A 17,574-nucleotide genomic window follows, 5' to 3' on the forward strand; every position below is an offset into this window, starting at 1 on the left:
TCGAACCTCCGTTTGCGATCACCTCTCCTCAGCAACCAGTTTTCCAAAATACCAAAAGTTTCCAAGTCAAATCACTTTATTTGGAAGACCACCTCTCGTAAGCGACCGCGACCACTTTTAGAGCTAAAAGTTTGAAATTTTATTTTGTTTTTAACCTCCTGTAAGCGACCACTTGGCAGATAATAGAGCGGAAATCGGAGTGTGACATTATCGCACTGCTGGGTAGTACAAGAGACGGAAATTTCCCAATGGGAAGTACCGGATTTCTTCTCGAAATTAACTTTTTACATAAATAAAACGTTTAAAACACGGGGTAAGTCTCTGCAGTTACCATGTGCTAATGAGGCAAAATTTTGACCCAATATAGTCCTAGCTTTCGTAAACCACCCTTGGACGACCACTTAGACTTGACATTTTGGGTGATCGCTTACGGGAGGTTCGACTGTATAAATGAGAAGAACTGCTTTATATCCTGTTTTTGGTAGTTATTACCTATTACCTATTTTTTGCTGTTCAGTGACATGATACTGGTCAGCTGACATATAAAATATACTCTTTCGACCTCTGGAAGTCGACGCCGCAGTAGCGATAATCTTTGGATGAAATGTTTCCTTTTATAATTACATCAGGTTACATACGGTACATTTTATAAGTCATTCAGGGTGAGCTCCCTAATATATGGTCCAAAATTTTTGGGACCTCCGACTGTTAAAAACCTTGAAAACACAGAAACTAAAAAATAACGTGACACTGGTTTAACGAGAAAATTGCAAAGTGCATCGCAAAGCGAAAGTTGTCGGACATCGCCGGAAGTCATAATCTATTCTGTTTCTCTTCTGGTTGTTGCTCTTGCAAAGAAGCGGCAATGTTAGCCATTGTCATCCAGTCGCCATATGTCATAGAAGGAGTTGTGACAACATGTGGGATGAATTTTTGAATTCGATCCAGCAGTGGATGCGCGATGTCTGTACCTTCAACAAGCCCCAACGCGTTCTTTTGATAATACAGAGGTGTTCCTCGAAGCAGCATTAGCGGAAAAGCCACTAGTGATCCATCTGTTTTCTCCTGGATCTTTTGAATGGTTTGTTGAAAGCTGTCCACGGTCTGCAAAGGCAAACCAAATATCAGGCTGATTTCGTGTTTGATATTACGCTGATGAACTAACGCTAACTTTTCTAAAACTTTTTTAGCCAAGCTGTGAGGGTTGGCATTTCTCACGCGTTCGATGTGCTCCAGTTCCTCTGCTTCCAACGTTTGCACACCAAATTCCAAGACCACTTCGGCTCCTGTAGTTGCGCTCAGCGATTCCACTTGATCTAAAAATGCAGTGTTGACCCGTTCGGGCCGACACTGAAGGCTGAGTTTTCCTGAATAACCAAGGCGCTCTAATAAACCTAACACCATGTTCCCGTTTATTGTGTTGAACGTCGGATCAAGAACAGCCAAGTCCCTGACATGATTGTCAACAAACCATTCTATTTCTGATATGATACGATCTTTCCCAGAGTGCTGTAGTTTTGTCCAACTTTTATTCACTGACCTTGACGAAGAAGCTGGATCTCTGTGCTGGCAAAATGAGCAACTGTAAGGACAGCCTCGGGTTGTCTCCCATCGCATGAAGTACTGCGGTTGAAGCGTTCCGTCTAAGAATGGAGAAGCGAGCTCGGATAGAGTGGTCGATGTGTGCAGACCCTTGTCTGGGGACTTCGCTAAGTGGACTCCCATAATATCATCCTTCCCCTCGGCTAAATCGGACACTGCATGTTCCGCATACCCACGGATGAACACATCCGCCTCTGGATAGTATTTTTCTAGCTGGCCTTTTTCGACGTAGGAGACTTGCGGACCTGCCATTACAATCCGACCCCGGTAATTATAGTTTTTCAGCTCCTTGAGGATCGTCTTTAGAAAGGGCTCGTTCCAGACAAAACCTCCAAACAAGAGATCGTATTTCGAATCGTTGTAATGTCTCCAAATCGTATCAAGGATTCTTCTGGCTAGCGAAGACACCTGTGTTTCCTCTGCAATGTTGTAAATATGTGCGTTGTATTCGATTTTCTTCTGCCTCAGATGGCTCATAATACTTGCTACCCCAAGAGATATTCCTGGATCTTTGGGTCGGATATGATCCAGACTGATCAATATTGGAATTTTAGATCGTAGCATTTTGGATCTTTGGTTGATTACTTTCCTTGAAACGAAAAGAGTTATTTTGGAAAGTCGTTTATTTTTATGGCGTCACTGATGATAATTTCGTTTCTCGGAAAAAGCGGAAGTCACGTGAACAAGAGGTACTCTCGCAATTATTCCCAGCACCAAGCTCGTTTCCATGGTTTCTGTTCTTCCCGAAATCTCCTGAGTCAGAGATCGAAAACAGACTTCGCAGAATAACAAGGCGAATAACTACGCTCAAAGAACAAATACGGACACGATAGTACTGGGCAAAACGCTCCCCGATAAGGCCGAATATGCTTGGACGCTACTGCCAACCATGACCGAGCTAGCCTGAGTATTAGGCCTTCCCAAGGGAGGGGAGAGGGGAGGGGGAGCTCAGGCTTTTCTCCCTTTCTCCCGTTCCTTACCCCGCCCCCCTTACAATCGAAAAGCCTAATAATCAGGCTACGACTGAGCTTCACGGTCGCGTCCGGACGTTAGAAACCTTTATTGAACAATCAGTCTAGAAAGAGCTTTGCAGTGTTAGATATTAAAGCTTACAAACCGGTCAGATGGAGGATGGTCTGCCTGTGGTCGCACTCACACCCAGGAAATTATCATTGACTGGTCCTCTTCTTATTTCTGCACTGTTCTCCACTAGAGAACCTCTTACCTGTATGTGCATACCAACCTCGTTCCCAGGGTCTTTTCCCTGGCTTGGGGGTGGGGCGGGAAAAGACCCTGGGATCGGCCGGTGAATCCTTCATATTGATTGGTTGATTGTTTTAAATAATTAATGCAAAATTTGGCCAAATAAAGATAATTTATGCATTATGCCGAAATAAAAATGGCGGAAAGTATGTCCACTCCGACGAAGATTTCTCCTCGCAATCCAGTTTGCAGACTCTGTGGTGATTCTCACGAGAGTCGCTATATGCTTCGAATATTCAGCAAAGCTGGTTCATCAAAAGATCTGTGCGCTAAAGTCCATAAAACGTGTGGCATAAAATTTTCGGAAGACGATATGAGGTCAAAGGTTTTATGTAGGGGTTGTGTTTCATTCGTGAACAAGATGGAACAGTTTATTCAGAGAGCCCAATCCATAGAGAATACACCGTTGGACCAAAGCTCAGAATATGCTGTAAAGCGATGCGTTCAGCTCTCACCTTCTTCGCTTCAGCCGTCGAAGCGTTTATCATCGAATATGCCATCCGAAAGCTCTGTGCACGTGGATGAGCCGTCGAAGCCAATCACACCAACAAGAAAGCAGCTCTTTTCGGATATAGTGGTGCAGCAAGTAAAGAAAGGAAGTGTGTTCCGAGGCACTGGTGACAACTGGGACCTGAAAATTTTGAAGGGTCACATGAGAAAGGAAATCCAGAATGATGATCTGCACTTGTTTGCCAGTAACCTGATTGAAAACAGAATCGACTTCAATCACTTGTCCAATGACAGCCCCAAAGGCAACATTAGAGATTTCCCTCGACATAATTTTTCTTTAAATGTACCGGAATGGAAAAGGTATGCAGAATGTGCCAAAATCATTGTTGGGCGAATTGTTCTTGAGTTCTTTCCCAAATTTAAGTTCTTGAAAGCTGTTATCCCTGAGCACATTTCTCATGAGTACAGCCAACAAATGTCAGAGAAGTCCATCATAGTAAGCCTGCCAATCATCAATGCAAATGAAGCAAAGTATGATGATTGTGTTAACATTTTAAGAACCTATGAAAAGTGGATTGCTGAAATCTATGTTCAAGCAGGGCTGCTAGATGAAATGCCACACACAGATAATCCACCAATTCCTGAAGGACCTGCAGCACCTGGACAGACAAATGCACACCAACAAGACACCCATGATGACCCAATGAGAGATATGAAGATTGCATTTGCAGGTGATCAGCTAACTCGTGTAAGATTTGCAGGTGCCAAAGATTTGCTGTCTGGTTCGCACACAGCAGCTGATCGTTTTGAACATTGCTCGCCCTTTAAACCAGTGATGTGGCATACCAAAGCATCCCTTTTACAGTATTCATATTCATTTCTTCACAAAGCAGTCTGTCAATCAAGTTGGCACCTTAAAGTACTTCAGGGAGAAATACAATAGGAGGAATGCTACCCCTTCCAAAGTTCTTGACTCCTATGAAGGAAGCGAAGAGTTGTTCCTCAGTGTGGGGAAAGCCTACATAGTAACTGCTGCCCTGAACTTTTTTGGGATGTCAGACCTTGAGGAGAGGCCCTCATTACATAAATTCCCAGAAAACATTGTGCGTGAGACCTTAGAAAACAAGAAGAAATACTTTGATGATGCTTTTGGCAAGTTCATTGACAAGTTCCTTTTACAGAAAGTAGATGTCAATGACTGCTGCAATGATGATGACTATGTCAAGAATTATGCCCTTTGTTTTATTTTCTTGGCTATTCTTGTCATGCAAATGAAGGACACTGCAGCAGAGGGAGATGGCAGCAGAAATCTCATCAACCAAAAACTCTTGCTGTCAGTTTTCAAGTCAGTGGGGGCTTACAGCAAATATGCCATTGAAATGTTTGTGAGTATAGCCCAAATTGAGTGCCTATTAACTCCACGCCTGGCTGAACAGTTCAAATGGGGATTTTTTGTAAATTGGAGGGGTGGTGCTGGAAGGAATATTGAAGACAACCTGGCCCAAGAAATTTCCAACCGTTGCAGTAAAAGCATTGTCCAGAGGCACGGACCAAACAAAACCCTGAACTCTATAAGCAAGGTCTGCAAAGCAACCACTGGCATCCATCAGATTGTAGAAGAATTTGACTCTTCTGTAGGGATCCACAAGACATCTGTGCAACATACAACATGTGACTCACTTAAAGATGAGAAAGAAATGGTGTCTGACCTATTGCAATTGAATCCTTTCAATCATATGCCAGCAAGATTTCATGACAGCTTCCCTGACATTAAAAGGTCTCCTCTAAGGTATTTAAACATTGTGGACTATCACCAGTGGCTAGCCAAACACTTGGAAGAGTTATCAACTTAGACATACACTTAGATGAAGATCACTGAGGGCCTAGTTAATCAATAGCATTCTTTAGGAGAGTAAATCAATGTTCACAGTATTTACAATTTATGATGATGTTCTAATCATCATCAGAGATCATCAGTTCTACATATAGTATTGTGCTCAGATATGAGTGAAAAGAACAAAATTAATGTTAAAAGAAAAAAGATCAATGTCACGGTAACAACATAATTAATTAAATATCAATAGTGTATTTTAATAGAGTAAATCAAAGTTCACAGTATTTACAATTTATGGTGATGTTCTGATCATCATCAGAGTTCATTTCAGTTTTACATCTAGTATTGTGCTGAGATAATCATATATGCATGATAAGAACAAATGTAGACAAACTGATCAGTGTCATGGTAACAACAGAAATAATTAAATATCAATAGTGTATTTTAAGAGTAAATCAAGAAATATCTACAGGTCACAGTATTTACAATTTATGATGTTCTGATCATCTTCAGAGTTCATTTCAATTCTACACATAGTATTGTGCTCAGATATATGTGTGATCAGTGAAATGTAGACAAGCTGATCAGTGTCATGGCAACAACACAGAAATAATTAAATATCAATAGTGTATTTTAAGACAGTAAATCCAGATATATCTATAGCAGTTCACAGTATTTACAATTTATGATGATGTTCTGATCATCATCAGAGTCCATTTCAGTTCTACACATAGTACTGTGCTCAGATATAAGCGAAAAGAACAAATGTAGACAAACTGATCAGTGTCATGGCAACAACACGGAAATAATTAAATATCAATAGTGTGTTTTAAGACAGTAAATCCAGATATATCTACAGCAGTTCACAGTATTTACAATTTATGATGATGTTCTGATCATCATCAGAGTCCATTTCAGTTCTACACATAGTATTGTGCTCAGATATAAGCGAAAAGAACAAATGTAGACAAACTGATCAGTGTCATGGCAACAACACGGAAATAACTAAATATCAATAGTGTGTTTTAAGAGAATAAATCAAGATATATCTATAGTAGTTGACAAAATTTACAAGTTATGTTGATGTTCTAATCTTCGGAGTTCATTTTAGTTTGACATGTCAACAGGAGTATGCTCAGATATAGGCAAACAGAACATTTTAAGTTGATGCTCTAATCATCATCGGAGTCCATTTCAGTTGTACACATAACAGTGTGTGCAGATATAAGTGAAAAGATCTGAGAAGAACAGGTTTCATCCCATATGCCAAATGATTTCAACAAGTCTGCTTCTGACTCAATAAATTCCACTCCCTCCACAACCTTTGCAGCCAGATTCTTATCTACAGAAATGTCAAATAGCCTTGAACACTCTGATGTCACTTTGGACTCGTGGTCAGAAATTGCACTCTTGATTAACCTTTCAAGGATAACGCGGTTATCGTTAGATAGAAATCTGACCTTGCTTCTAATAGCTTGGGGTAGATCCTCTTCAGTTGTTTTGAACTTGTCATCGCATATGCAGCAACAGTTCTCTTGTTGAACACTGGAGAATCCAAAGTAATCCAGAAGGAGTTTCCGTTGACAGGTGTCTTCTGATCTACAATATGACTTCATTGATTCTTCCACATGTTTTTTATTATTTCCAATATCAGAGTTATTGTAATTAAGTGTAGCACATGATGAAAGTCCCGTACGGCCGGCACGACCAATTTCTTGCATGTAAGCTTCTAGGCTACTTGGTGGTGTTATGTGAATGATGTTGGTCACATAAGGAGCATCAACACCCATGCCAAGTGCTGATGTTGCAAATAGCACCCTCACCCTTGATTGTTCTTTCTTTATTTCTGATATTATGTCTTTCTTCATGCGACTCGTTTGGGGGGCATGGAACTGTGCAAACAGTCTTGCAGTGGGTTCTAATGTTTCACCAACACACTGTTTGGCTTTCAATATTCTTTCAAATAAGCCATAGGCATATCCGCAGTATTTCAGTTTTAGGTAAATGATTGTCATTGGGTAGTTTTCTCTTTGAATTGCCAGTTCATTGGCTATGGGTTTAAGGATTCTGTCATAACCTTCATTCCCATGATGATTACTCAGATGCACTTTCTTGTCCAGGTATATGTTCACTCGGTTAGGGTTTCGTGCAACAATTTTACAGTCATTTTTCAATCGCAGACTTTGTTTCAAGTCTCTCAGTAAACGAGGTGGTGCTGTTGCTGTCAGAGCCATTGTAGGTACATTGGGAAAGAATGCCTTCAACACTGACAGGTCTTTGAAGTCTTTTCTAAAATCTTCACCCCTGAAAAAGAAAAAGAAACCCTGAGCTACAAATCTTCAAACATAAGTGCAATGAGACATACTAACAAAATTTTTGTTTAAAAGTAAGAATGTTTTACTTAGTAGTATCTTGTTATTATGGTTCAGTTGTAAGAGTATGGCATGGAGACAGTGTATGATGTTCCAATAAGCAGTGTAAACATCATAGAATTCACTGATGAATTATCAATATAGTTCATAGAGTAAAATTGTCATCGTTTGTAAACAGATAGAGAATAGAGCATATTTTTTCCGAATTGTAGTCGCAATGTAAATACTTGTCGGTGCTGTAACCGTGATTTAGATTTCCCGGAAATAAGCTAAGTCTGTAACAAACATGACATGAATAGACAAGGAATGAATATTTTACGCACTTACCATAATTCAACACAGTGAGCTTCGTCAACAATGCAGGCAACAACATTCTCCTGGAAGACTTTGCTTCCCATTAGCTCTCGACCTTCCTTACTTAATAGAGCCTCTGGATGGGCGAATACAATTGAAGTGTTGCCATTAACAACATCTCGAGGAAACTTCGTTGAATTCGGGACCACGTGCTCGCTTGGTTCTTGTTCATTTCCGAACAAGTTCTCGGCCGGTTCCTTCTCGTTTACAGCAAGCTGTAAGACATCAGCGGTTATCCTGCGAGCTTTTAAGACTTTCAGCTGATCTTCAATGATGGAATTTAATGGACATACCACAATAACTATGTTCTTGGTGGTCTTCACAGGAATAAAATGAGGTAGAAGGTGAAAGAGCATTGACTTGCCAAATCCAGTAGGTAGGACTCCAATAACATCCTGACCTTTCAGCATATATTCAAAACACTTCATTTGAAGAGGTTTTAAATTTAAAGGTGGAAAATTACCGTTATTTAAGGAAAATCCGACTCGACGAAGCACTGACAAAAACTTTGGTTCACTCGACGAGACCGCCATCTTGAAAGTTCCGTTTAACATATGATAATTTAGTACACCCAAGATATTTGGGTGTTCTGAGATCATGTGACCAGCCGATCCCAGGGCCTTTTCCCGCCCCACCCCCAAGCCAGGGAAAAGACCCTGGGAACGAGGTTGTGTGCATACGGAAAATTAATAACCCAAACAAATACAAGAAAATTTACGAAAAGAAAAGTTTGGTCACTCGTGAGCAAAGAGCGCAGAGGAGATTTAGTTGACCTTAATTCAAGCCACATTAACCGTCTACGGTGCAACCGTACTGCAAATAGAGCGGATATAATTCGCGGTACGCGATCAACATAAGCGCCCCTCTTGCTCCACAGTCGCTTCCACGCTCCACGCTCGTTCTCGCGTGGTCGCTTCGCTCTCTCGCTTTTACCCGGAGAAAGGTAACTTAGACTGCTAGCAGTCTCTTTCTTTCCCTAGCTTGGGACGCGGATATACGGATGCGAACACAAGAACCGAAAGAAGAACTCTTGAGCGACGAGAGCCACGTCTCGTTTCTTCCGCTTATTTACAGAACTCAGTAACATTCCCAATAGCAGGAACAAAAACCAAATGCTCGTAGGAGGATCTCCCAGGAGTTTTGCGGAACAAGGGAATATGATCATAGTGTTGGGATTAATTTGAGGGAACAAGGGGTATCTCTACTAGTACTATTAAAAGGTACTTTGACAAAAAAAAAAAAAAAAAAAAAAAAAGAGAACAATGGAATTTATTTTAGGAGCGAGGGAGCCTGATAGTGAAATTTTCAAGGGAACATGCTATTCCCATGGGAGGCTGGCTTCCATATGATCGCAGACGATCGCAGACGATCGCGGATCGCAAATCGCAGATTGCAGACGATCGCAAAGAGAGTTGTTTCCATATAATCGCAGACGATCGCAAACGATCGCAGAGCCGACTGTTGCATACATTTCGGACAGCGGAACTGACAAAATTACACGCGCGTTGTGCTGGCGGGAAAATCGAAGCAAACAATATGGCGGACGTCGAGGAGGAAATTTTGCTACAAGCAAATTTATTTCTTCTTTTAGTCAATATTTTTTGAAATTCCCTTGGCACTGCATCTCGCCCCGATCCAGAAGGTAGCGTTTTAAATCGCTTCAGATAACGACCATACGCAGTTCTTATGTTGCGGAATTTGACCTCCGCCTCAGCCGCTGATAAATTCAAACTCTCCTCGATTTTTTCCCAGCAGTTAGCCTTTTTTGTTTTTGTCTTTGAAATCTTAACTGTTACGGTGGTAAACGCACTCATATCGCACAACTTCCTCCATAAATTTCTCGTTACTAACGTTACCTTGTTCAACGCCAGCCATGTTTACAACAAAGCGGTTGCTTTGTTACTAAGAAGCGTTGAATCATGGGCCGGAATTCAAAATATTACGGGATACGTTTCGATCGCAGATCGCAGAATTTTGATTTCCATATGATCGCACGATCGCAATTGATCGCAGACGACCGCAGACGATCGCAGAAGTGTGTTTCCATATGATCGCGTACTTTTTGCGATCAGCGATCCGCGATCCGCGATCGTCTGTGATCATATGGAAACCTGTCCCCTGTGTCTTTAGACACTATCTGAGCCCCCTCCCCCCTTTCCCGCCAACCACCCTCCCCCCGATAAGATTTTCCAGTCGGAAGGTCAATTAACATTCAACTAGCTTCAACTGTAACTTCATGCAATCGTATTTCGAAATCATACTTTCATACTCTACCGACAGTTTCAATAGCTCATGTATTTCCAGGTCAGTATTAAAACCTACTTCGATCTGTATTATGTACATGTGATACGATGCTCAAAGCGAGTTCTTTATTTTTTTCCTGAATATTCCTATTTTCCCTGAGACGTATTAATATCTGTCGCTGTTTTATAATGCAAATGAAAAGTTATGACGGTGTTGCTATGAGGAATGTGGATCCGACCGACGTCATTACCATTTCAGAATAATATCAGGAACACCCCCTCGTAAAAGTCCATGTAATAGCAAGACAGGCGGAGAATCTGAACGAAGTTACCGTGTGAAAATGGTGTCAAGATTGCCTATACGAGCCTGGAGATGGTACATGAGATGCCTGGAGACCCATCCATGGAAAACACAACTAATTTCTACAGGTTAGACTTTGACCCGCAACTTTATTCATGCTAATTTTGCAAACTTTTATTCAGTCTTCGAGTCCGCTTAATTTTCAGTCTTAATTTAACAACAGTCAGCAACGTATCTACTGAGCCCAATGCGAACATTTTGTGTGATCGATCAAAATGCTTTTCTTAGCTTCAGTTTTGGTGCAATTTAGCGTACACTATCTGTTTTACAGGTGAACCCCAGTATTTCGAACTCTCAGGTAGAACGAAAAATATTACTTCCAAATAGTGACAGTTCGAAATAGCCGATAGTAAATGAGTGAAGGGCAAATCTAAGGGAAATGGTTTTGAGTTTGAAACGCCGGAGAATTCGAAATAACCGAGTTTGAATTAGCGAGGCTCAGCTGTGTATAAGTTTCCTCCATGGTTCTATCTATAAATATTCAGAGCTATAATTTTCGATCAAGAATATTGCGCGGTAGCGCCATATGTACTCTAAATTGTCCACAACATTCAACACTGCTTCAGGCCAGATTTTTAACTTGATCGTAACTCATTGGTACATGGTGGTTGCCGTGCGATAATCTACTTTTGTTTTGATCTTATGCAAATCAGCTATATGTTCTCTATTTGTTACACTTGACCGGTCCAGTCGCTCTGTAAACTGACATTTCCGACTACAATCCGCGATTTCCATGATGCACATATGTGCCGACGTAGTGATTTTGACTCAATGTAAAACTCGGTATTTTGAGAGATTGAACGATTACATCTCTAGTTTGTTGTTTACACTACTTCGTTATGTAATGTTTTTCAAATATGCATAAATATTGCAGTTAGTCTCTATCCTCAGTGACCAAACAGCAGTCAATTTTTTCACCTGTTGAATCGTTACCTGAGCTATCTCTAAGTTCTTCCAACTAGCATAACGATAAATGATGAGGACGAGCGAGGAGATTTTGAACGCCGACACGAGGGTTTAGAAAGAGAGGTAGGAGATGTCCGGGGGGGGGGGGTACTCCCAGAAAAGTTAGGATGGGGTGTGCGGCCCACGTCCCAAAACCCTTACCCTATTTATGACCAAAATCTGCGATATTCCCTATCCTATTTATGACCAGACCAAAAATTCGAAACCCTATTTATACTCTAATCACCCTGAAACGATTATAAAATATTTTGTAACTAATCTTAATAAACACGAACACAGCATCAGGGGCGGGCATCTCGTTAATTGATACAGCGAGTGTTTACATCATCACCATAAAGGAATTACAGTAGTGAATAAACCATAAAGCAAAGTTGAAAGAGATGCCTTCGAGTGGCTCTTGCATAACTTACAAAATCTTAAATAGCCTAATAGCCCCTAGGGATTCATCATACCTGCAATCACGCCTAATTAAAGTACTTCTACAGTTAACACGAATTATACATGACAGACATATTCCAACGTCATTAGCGAAACGTTACAAAATATATTTATGACCTGATCCTTAAATCAAAACCTGTTTCAGACCTGCGTTATAATTAGTTCCCTAGTTCAGACCAAAGTTATATTACCGTAAACATGATTTGTGAACGCTTTTTGTCGATTTTCTTTTCGATAATGATGAAAAAGTGGCTTTCTCTTAAAAACATACCCATATCAAGGCTAGAGCGCAAAAACCCTTTCCTATTTATGACCAAAACGGCCAAAATCAGCTAACGTCGATAGCCCGTTTATGACCAAAACGGCTAAAAAACCCTACCCTTTGGGGCCGCACATACCTATGTAGCCCATATAAGGGAGTACCCCCGGGAGGAGATGGTGCGCGTTTTGCGATTCTGACTGTGCATTTACAGGCTAGAAGCTATTCAAATAGCCGCGCACTTGCACAATATAATCACAATTTGGTCTGGATTTATTTGCAGGGGCTCTTCTTGGAGCAGGAGATTTTATTGCACAACAGTACGTGGAAAAAGTCCCACTGCAAGAACACGACGTGGTGAGGACAGCTCGCATGGCAGCCATAGGCACTGTAGTGATTGGTCCAATTTTCCACGTGTGGTACTCGACACTCGACAAGCGGTTTGTGCATAAAAGTCCAGGAAACGCCATGAGAAAAATGACAGTTGATCAGAGCATTTTAGCGCCGGTGTTTCTCGTTCTATTTTACGGAGCTGTTGGAATTGTCGAGCGTCGGACGATCAAACAGATCAGCGACAAGATTTACGAGGAATTTTATCCAAACATGGTCGTGAACTACAAGGTCTGGCCTGCTGTACAGTTCTTAAATTTCTACTTGTTTCCAGCTCACCTCCGAGTGCTGGTTGTTAATGTCGTGTCATTGTTTTGGAATACTTATCTGGCGTGGACTTCACATAAGGAACTGGGACATTCTGCGGAGTAGTTGACAACGGTTAATAACTGTAGGTGTCAACCCTCTCGGGGCCCTCATTCCTCTGGATTTCGGAAAACTGCGGGAGCCGAGTGTAAGCGTGAACGCGTGTATAAACGGAAGACAACAAACCCACTAGTGGTTTATCGTTAAAAACACCTAACAAGATCTTCTTGAGAAATGACAAAGGCTGATTAAACGATTACGTGGGTGAAAATTCATTGTAATAGGAAAAAATTTGAAAATTTGATTTCTTTGAAAATTTGCAAAATTGCGTCAAAACTCTTGTCGCAGCAAGGAATCTTTTTGATGCATCTTTCTATCTTTCTCCTCTAAATTATTCTCCGTGCTTCTCTAATTCCCGCGTGGAGAAAGTCGTCAGTTAGGATAAGGAATTAAAGTCAATCCAGTAATTCACGCTGCCATTCTTGACAATGAAAATTACAAGCAACGATTTTTGCATTCACTGACTGAAAAAGAGAACGCCTAAAGATTAAATTGCTGTCAATTGACATTTCAAGTTCTGGATGGGAAAAGGATAAAATATCTTACATTAAAGCCCTTTGAATGGGGATGCAAAACGTCCCTATCTTAACTCTTTTAGTTATTTACCAGTTTTTAATATTTATATTATTTATTACAACATTTCTGTACACGGTTTAACGAAGGATTGTGTAAATGCAATTTTGTTCTTTTGGTTGTTGACTTAAGACTGGAGGTAAAGAACATTTGAGTGGATGTATGTGTAATTCCTTCTTTGTCTTGTTTAGTTTTGTTTTGTTTTCAATGTAAAACAAGGGGCCTTGATCGAAAACAACATTGTCTCCATTACTCCGCTGCTTCGCAACTTATGAAGTGGGCTTAACACGGGAGCCAAATTGTATTTCAGCAATGGGTCCTGTTTCACATGAAACAGGTCTGTAATGGGTACCTGTGTCTCATGTAGTAACTCTGTCGTATTGCGCACGTAATTTCTGCTAAAAATAACAGGTCTGTAATGCACACATACCCTTGAAGAAGCGGCGTCCAAGTCACCCATGTCCATAAATGGGCCCGACATTTTTTTCTGAAAAAAAGCTATTTCTGTTCAGTTTGTCCAAGGACAAATGAGGCGGGGGATCGTCCTTTTGTTAAGCCAACCAAATAAACGATAGTTTTGCTATCGCGGGATCAACTGCCGCTACTCCACTGCGATAGGCTCCATTTATCAAAAAATTCCGAAGAGAAAGATGATTTGCCTCGGTCTGTTCTCCTGATGTCTGCGCTAATGTAAATTTAAACTTAGGAGTACATATTAATTTGAGGAAATAAAATTGCTATCGTCTTTGCTTACAACTTTAAGCCATGGTAGATATTATAACTTCCCATAATGGCCATGATTAATAGTTGGGTATCCCTGCGGCCGATATCGTAGTTGTTTTCAGAATACCCAGGGGTTCGCTAAGTTAAGATGGACCAACTAAGTTACTTGTGGGAAACGCCCTGAGAGAGAATTAAGGCTAAGAACAGAAAATAGGGAAAATATCTCCTAGGATGTCGTTGCTTGTTTCAGGCATTGTACGGAATTAATCAGGTCCCTCGGTGGTATTCAAGTAACAAGTTCTATCTTTACCGTTAACAGCAAACTTGTGGAACCATTGTGAATTAATCACTTTCTAGCTTGCTACTTTGAACTCGCTATTTTAAAAATTGAATTAAAATTCGATGTTAATACTTACGGTTTATTATTTCTTGGTATTCGCAAACGAAGCGATACATAAACAATCTGTAACCAGCGGATGATGGTTCAAGCACAAATTAATTAAAATGTTGTTAAAACTGCAGTCTGTTTGTTAATTGAATTGCCTTTAATCAGTCTTCTTATCATTTTTTGCCTTCAGGGCGGCTTTCAGAATTCAAAGTGCTCTTTTTATATTAAGGATGGCAGTCGCGTTTTTCTTTCCATTTACTGAGAAACTCTTCAGTGACAACTTTGATGATTATTGCACAAAATAATTATTACTGATTAAAGTCAGAGAAAACGTGATGATCTCGAAAGATAAACTGATAATGAAACTTGCCTCCGTCTGATATCAAACCCTAAGAATGCCAATTTTCATTATTGATAAGGATATTGCACAGTGTCGCGTGCTTAGATTTCTTTACTGAACGGTGGACAACATGCACAAACATTAATTGAAAACAAAGTGTACATGTTACACTTGCCTGTTATGTTTAAGCGTCAGATTTTATTCCTGCATCAGTTGCTGTTAGCTTGTGTAAAATGGAAAGTAATGCGCTGTAAAAGCGAGGCACTCTCTTGAAGCTACTATCTGTTCATTTGGTGCTACACCATTTACCCAATGAAGAGCTAACTTCTATGTGAAGCTTTATTCAACGCATTTTTTTTTTGTCATCAATCTAGAGCAAAGGTGACTCCAATTCAACCTAAAAAGACTTCAACTAAGACCACACAAAAACCAGCAAAGCATTGCTTTTGCTTGCGTACGTGAGAGAAATCAAACGATTGTCGGCAAATAGAACTTCGGTGAAATCATCAAGAGCAAGCTACTTAGAGGCGTCTGATAAGACTCTGGCGTTTGGCGGAAAATATACTGAGTCTAGCTGTTTTTACAGACTTCTTATACCGCGAGTCACGCCCTTGTTTACCAAGAATTTGGTTAAATACGAGCATTTCGTGCCTACGTTAAGGACTTTAAAGTGGAGTTCAGTGACAAAAGAAAACAGGCTGATTCATTATCAAAAGGGAATTCGCAACTTTTACGAGGGACTTGTAAGACCGCGCAAGATGTAACAAATCAATAGAGTTATATTCTACGCTGACTGAATGGTTCATTTTAATTGTCGCTGTGTCAATAATTTATCACCACTTTGTACTTTATTTCATCCTTCTTTTCACAAGAACACTACTCCATAAAATCGATGAAAAAATATTTCAATACTTCTGGTGTATTTTCAGACGTTCTGTCTTTACTTTTTACTTTTTCATTTTGGTTCCTTAGATTGTTCACGTAACTGTCTGGTTTGCTTTACTAGTTTGCCCCGCTATATTGTCATCTCCGAAAACGAAGCAATAATAAAATGAACAATATAAATTTACCAGCCTTTTATAGTTATTTGCAACGAACTTTCACGCAGACATGTCCCTACACAGTCATAAGCAGCCTTCAAACAGTCCTCTCTCCGCAGTGTCTGCTTGCACTCGTGGTACTTCGCGTTGCATGAGCGACAACAAAAGAAGAAACAGCCAGCTAGGTATGGTTCTTTGTCGATGTCGATTCTTCCACTTTCTTTGCAGAAAAGTGGGTGGTTTTCAATCCAGACTAGTCTCTACGAAAAAGGTGTTTCATAAAAATGCATTAATTAAGGAAAAATGAAATCGAAAAATATGTGTAAGTATGCAGAAACGTGTCCAACGCAGTTAACTGCTCGAATATTATCAGAATAATCGTGGTAATATAAAACTTTCGAAATCGTACCTGAAGTTCTGTGCTGTTAGGATCGGGACAATAGTCTCTACAGTCGCATGAATTGACGTCTTGCAATTTTATATCGGTTTTTGCTTTCAGACTTTTTTTAACCTTTACTTTTAAGTTCTCCTCTTCAGTATTTTGATCAGACAGTGTTAAAGTTTCCTGCGCGTGTCTACTTGCAACAAAGTGAAGAAGTACGAGAAAAATCCAAAAACATACAGATGACCAGTGTCTTTTGAGGCACATTTCCATCTTATTTTAGTTGTTCTTTCAGATCCGAATTTGCACTTTTACAGTACATAACTAAAACATTAACAACATTTACCACGACTACAAAAGTTAAGATGGCGATTGTACAACGGTTGAGTGCACCAATATCTTAAGGTTATCATGTAAAAACTGATAATTAATTCTAAATGCGTTATAAATGTTGCACCTCGCTTCTCAGCGCGATACAAGATAAGGGGGCACGAACAACGCTACAAAGATATTATAATTTTTAACCTGTTAATTTCATACATCAGTATATGCCAACAAATGTTTCTGTGCTCTAAAAAATACTTTCGTGCAGCAAAGATCTAATTTGCTGTTTACTTCGCGAATAAAACCCAGTGAAGTGCAACAGAAAGCCGCTACAATGCCATTGGTAATCAGTGGATTATTCTACACTAATGCTTTTGCAAGAAAGCGCAATTCATATTTGCTGGACTAATCTTGCGAGATTTTAATTAAACCGCTGAACGAAATTTTTTTCTCATACTGAGAGATTTTTCACAGAAATAAATCTTCATGATATTCACGTCAAAATGTTAACTAACAAACATCCAGCCAAACTCAGCGAACTGCAGCTAGCGACCACTACTCCGAATTAGTCTTAATTTCATTTTTCTTTGAAAAAAAGCTCATGTTATACAGATAAGTGCAGTGATTATGCATTCACAAGCCTGTATTTTGTGTTTCGAGCCCGGGTAGGGAACTATATATCTTGGATGTCGTTTCTGGCTTTCCGCCATGCAGTTTAAATATTTGCCACGGCTTATAAGCTAATATCAGTGCTTGCTGTTTTCCAGCAGTCTAGGTTTTTTTCGTTTTTTTAGCAAAGTTCAGCACCCTGAATTTGCTTGACTAGCTTAACAGTGGCACTCCGTTAGAATTAATGAACACTTCAGGAATTCCAAGCTCGAAATATAATATCAATTGTTTTCACTA

The 17,574-nt window shown here is 40.1% G+C and overlaps 4 protein-coding genes and 1 pseudogene across 4 annotated transcripts; 2 read left to right on the forward strand and 3 right to left on the reverse strand.

Annotated features, from left to right (window-relative positions):
* Positions 1 to 813: 813 nt before the first annotated feature.
* On the reverse strand, positions 814 to 2,166 carry LOC145494348 (cobalamin-dependent radical SAM methyltransferase TokK-like). The gene has a single exon (XM_081473789.1). It carries the CDS (start codon positions 2,164 to 2,166, stop codon positions 814 to 816), a length of 1,353 nt encoding a protein of 450 aa, XP_081329915.1.
* Positions 2,167 to 2,839: 673 nt separating this feature from the next.
* LOC145494919 (uncharacterized) lies at positions 2,840 to 5,206 on the forward strand (annotated as a pseudogene).
* A 1,077-nt stretch (positions 5,207 to 6,283) lies between these two features.
* On the reverse strand, positions 6,284 to 8,545 carry LOC145494897 (bifunctional 3'-5' exonuclease/ATP-dependent helicase WRN-like). The gene is made up of 2 exons (XM_081474454.1): positions 7,849 to 8,545; positions 6,284 to 7,453 (listed from the first exon to the last, which is right to left on the reverse strand). The coding sequence occupies exons 1-2, from the start codon at positions 8,472 to 8,474 to the stop codon at positions 6,322 to 6,324; spliced, it is 1,758 nt and encodes a 585-aa protein (XP_081330580.1). The 5' UTR covers positions 8,475 to 8,545; the 3' UTR covers positions 6,284 to 6,321.
* Positions 8,546 to 8,552: 7 nt separating this feature from the next.
* On the forward strand, positions 8,553 to 12,910 carry LOC145494912 (mitochondrial inner membrane protein Mpv17-like). Its single transcript, XM_081474474.1, has 2 exons — positions 8,553 to 10,547; positions 12,426 to 12,910. Exons 1-2 carry the CDS (start codon positions 10,460 to 10,462, stop codon positions 12,902 to 12,904), a joined length of 567 nt encoding a protein of 188 aa, XP_081330600.1. The 5' UTR covers positions 8,553 to 10,459; the 3' UTR covers positions 12,905 to 12,910.
* A 3,078-nt stretch (positions 12,911 to 15,988) lies between these two features.
* LOC145494916 (uncharacterized) lies at positions 15,989 to 16,729 on the reverse strand. Its single transcript, XM_081474479.1, has 2 exons — positions 16,372 to 16,729; positions 15,989 to 16,222 (listed from the first exon to the last, which is right to left on the reverse strand). Exons 1-2 carry the CDS (start codon positions 16,615 to 16,617, stop codon positions 15,989 to 15,991), a joined length of 480 nt encoding a protein of 159 aa, XP_081330605.1. The 5' UTR covers positions 16,618 to 16,729.
* Positions 16,730 to 17,574: the final 845 nt, after the last annotated feature.

This window comes from Orbicella franksi, chromosome 8 (genome assembly GCF_964199315.1).
Source record: "Orbicella franksi chromosome 8, jaOrbFran1.1, whole genome shotgun sequence".
Taxonomy (NCBI): Eukaryota; Metazoa; Cnidaria; class Anthozoa; order Scleractinia; family Merulinidae; genus Orbicella; species Orbicella franksi.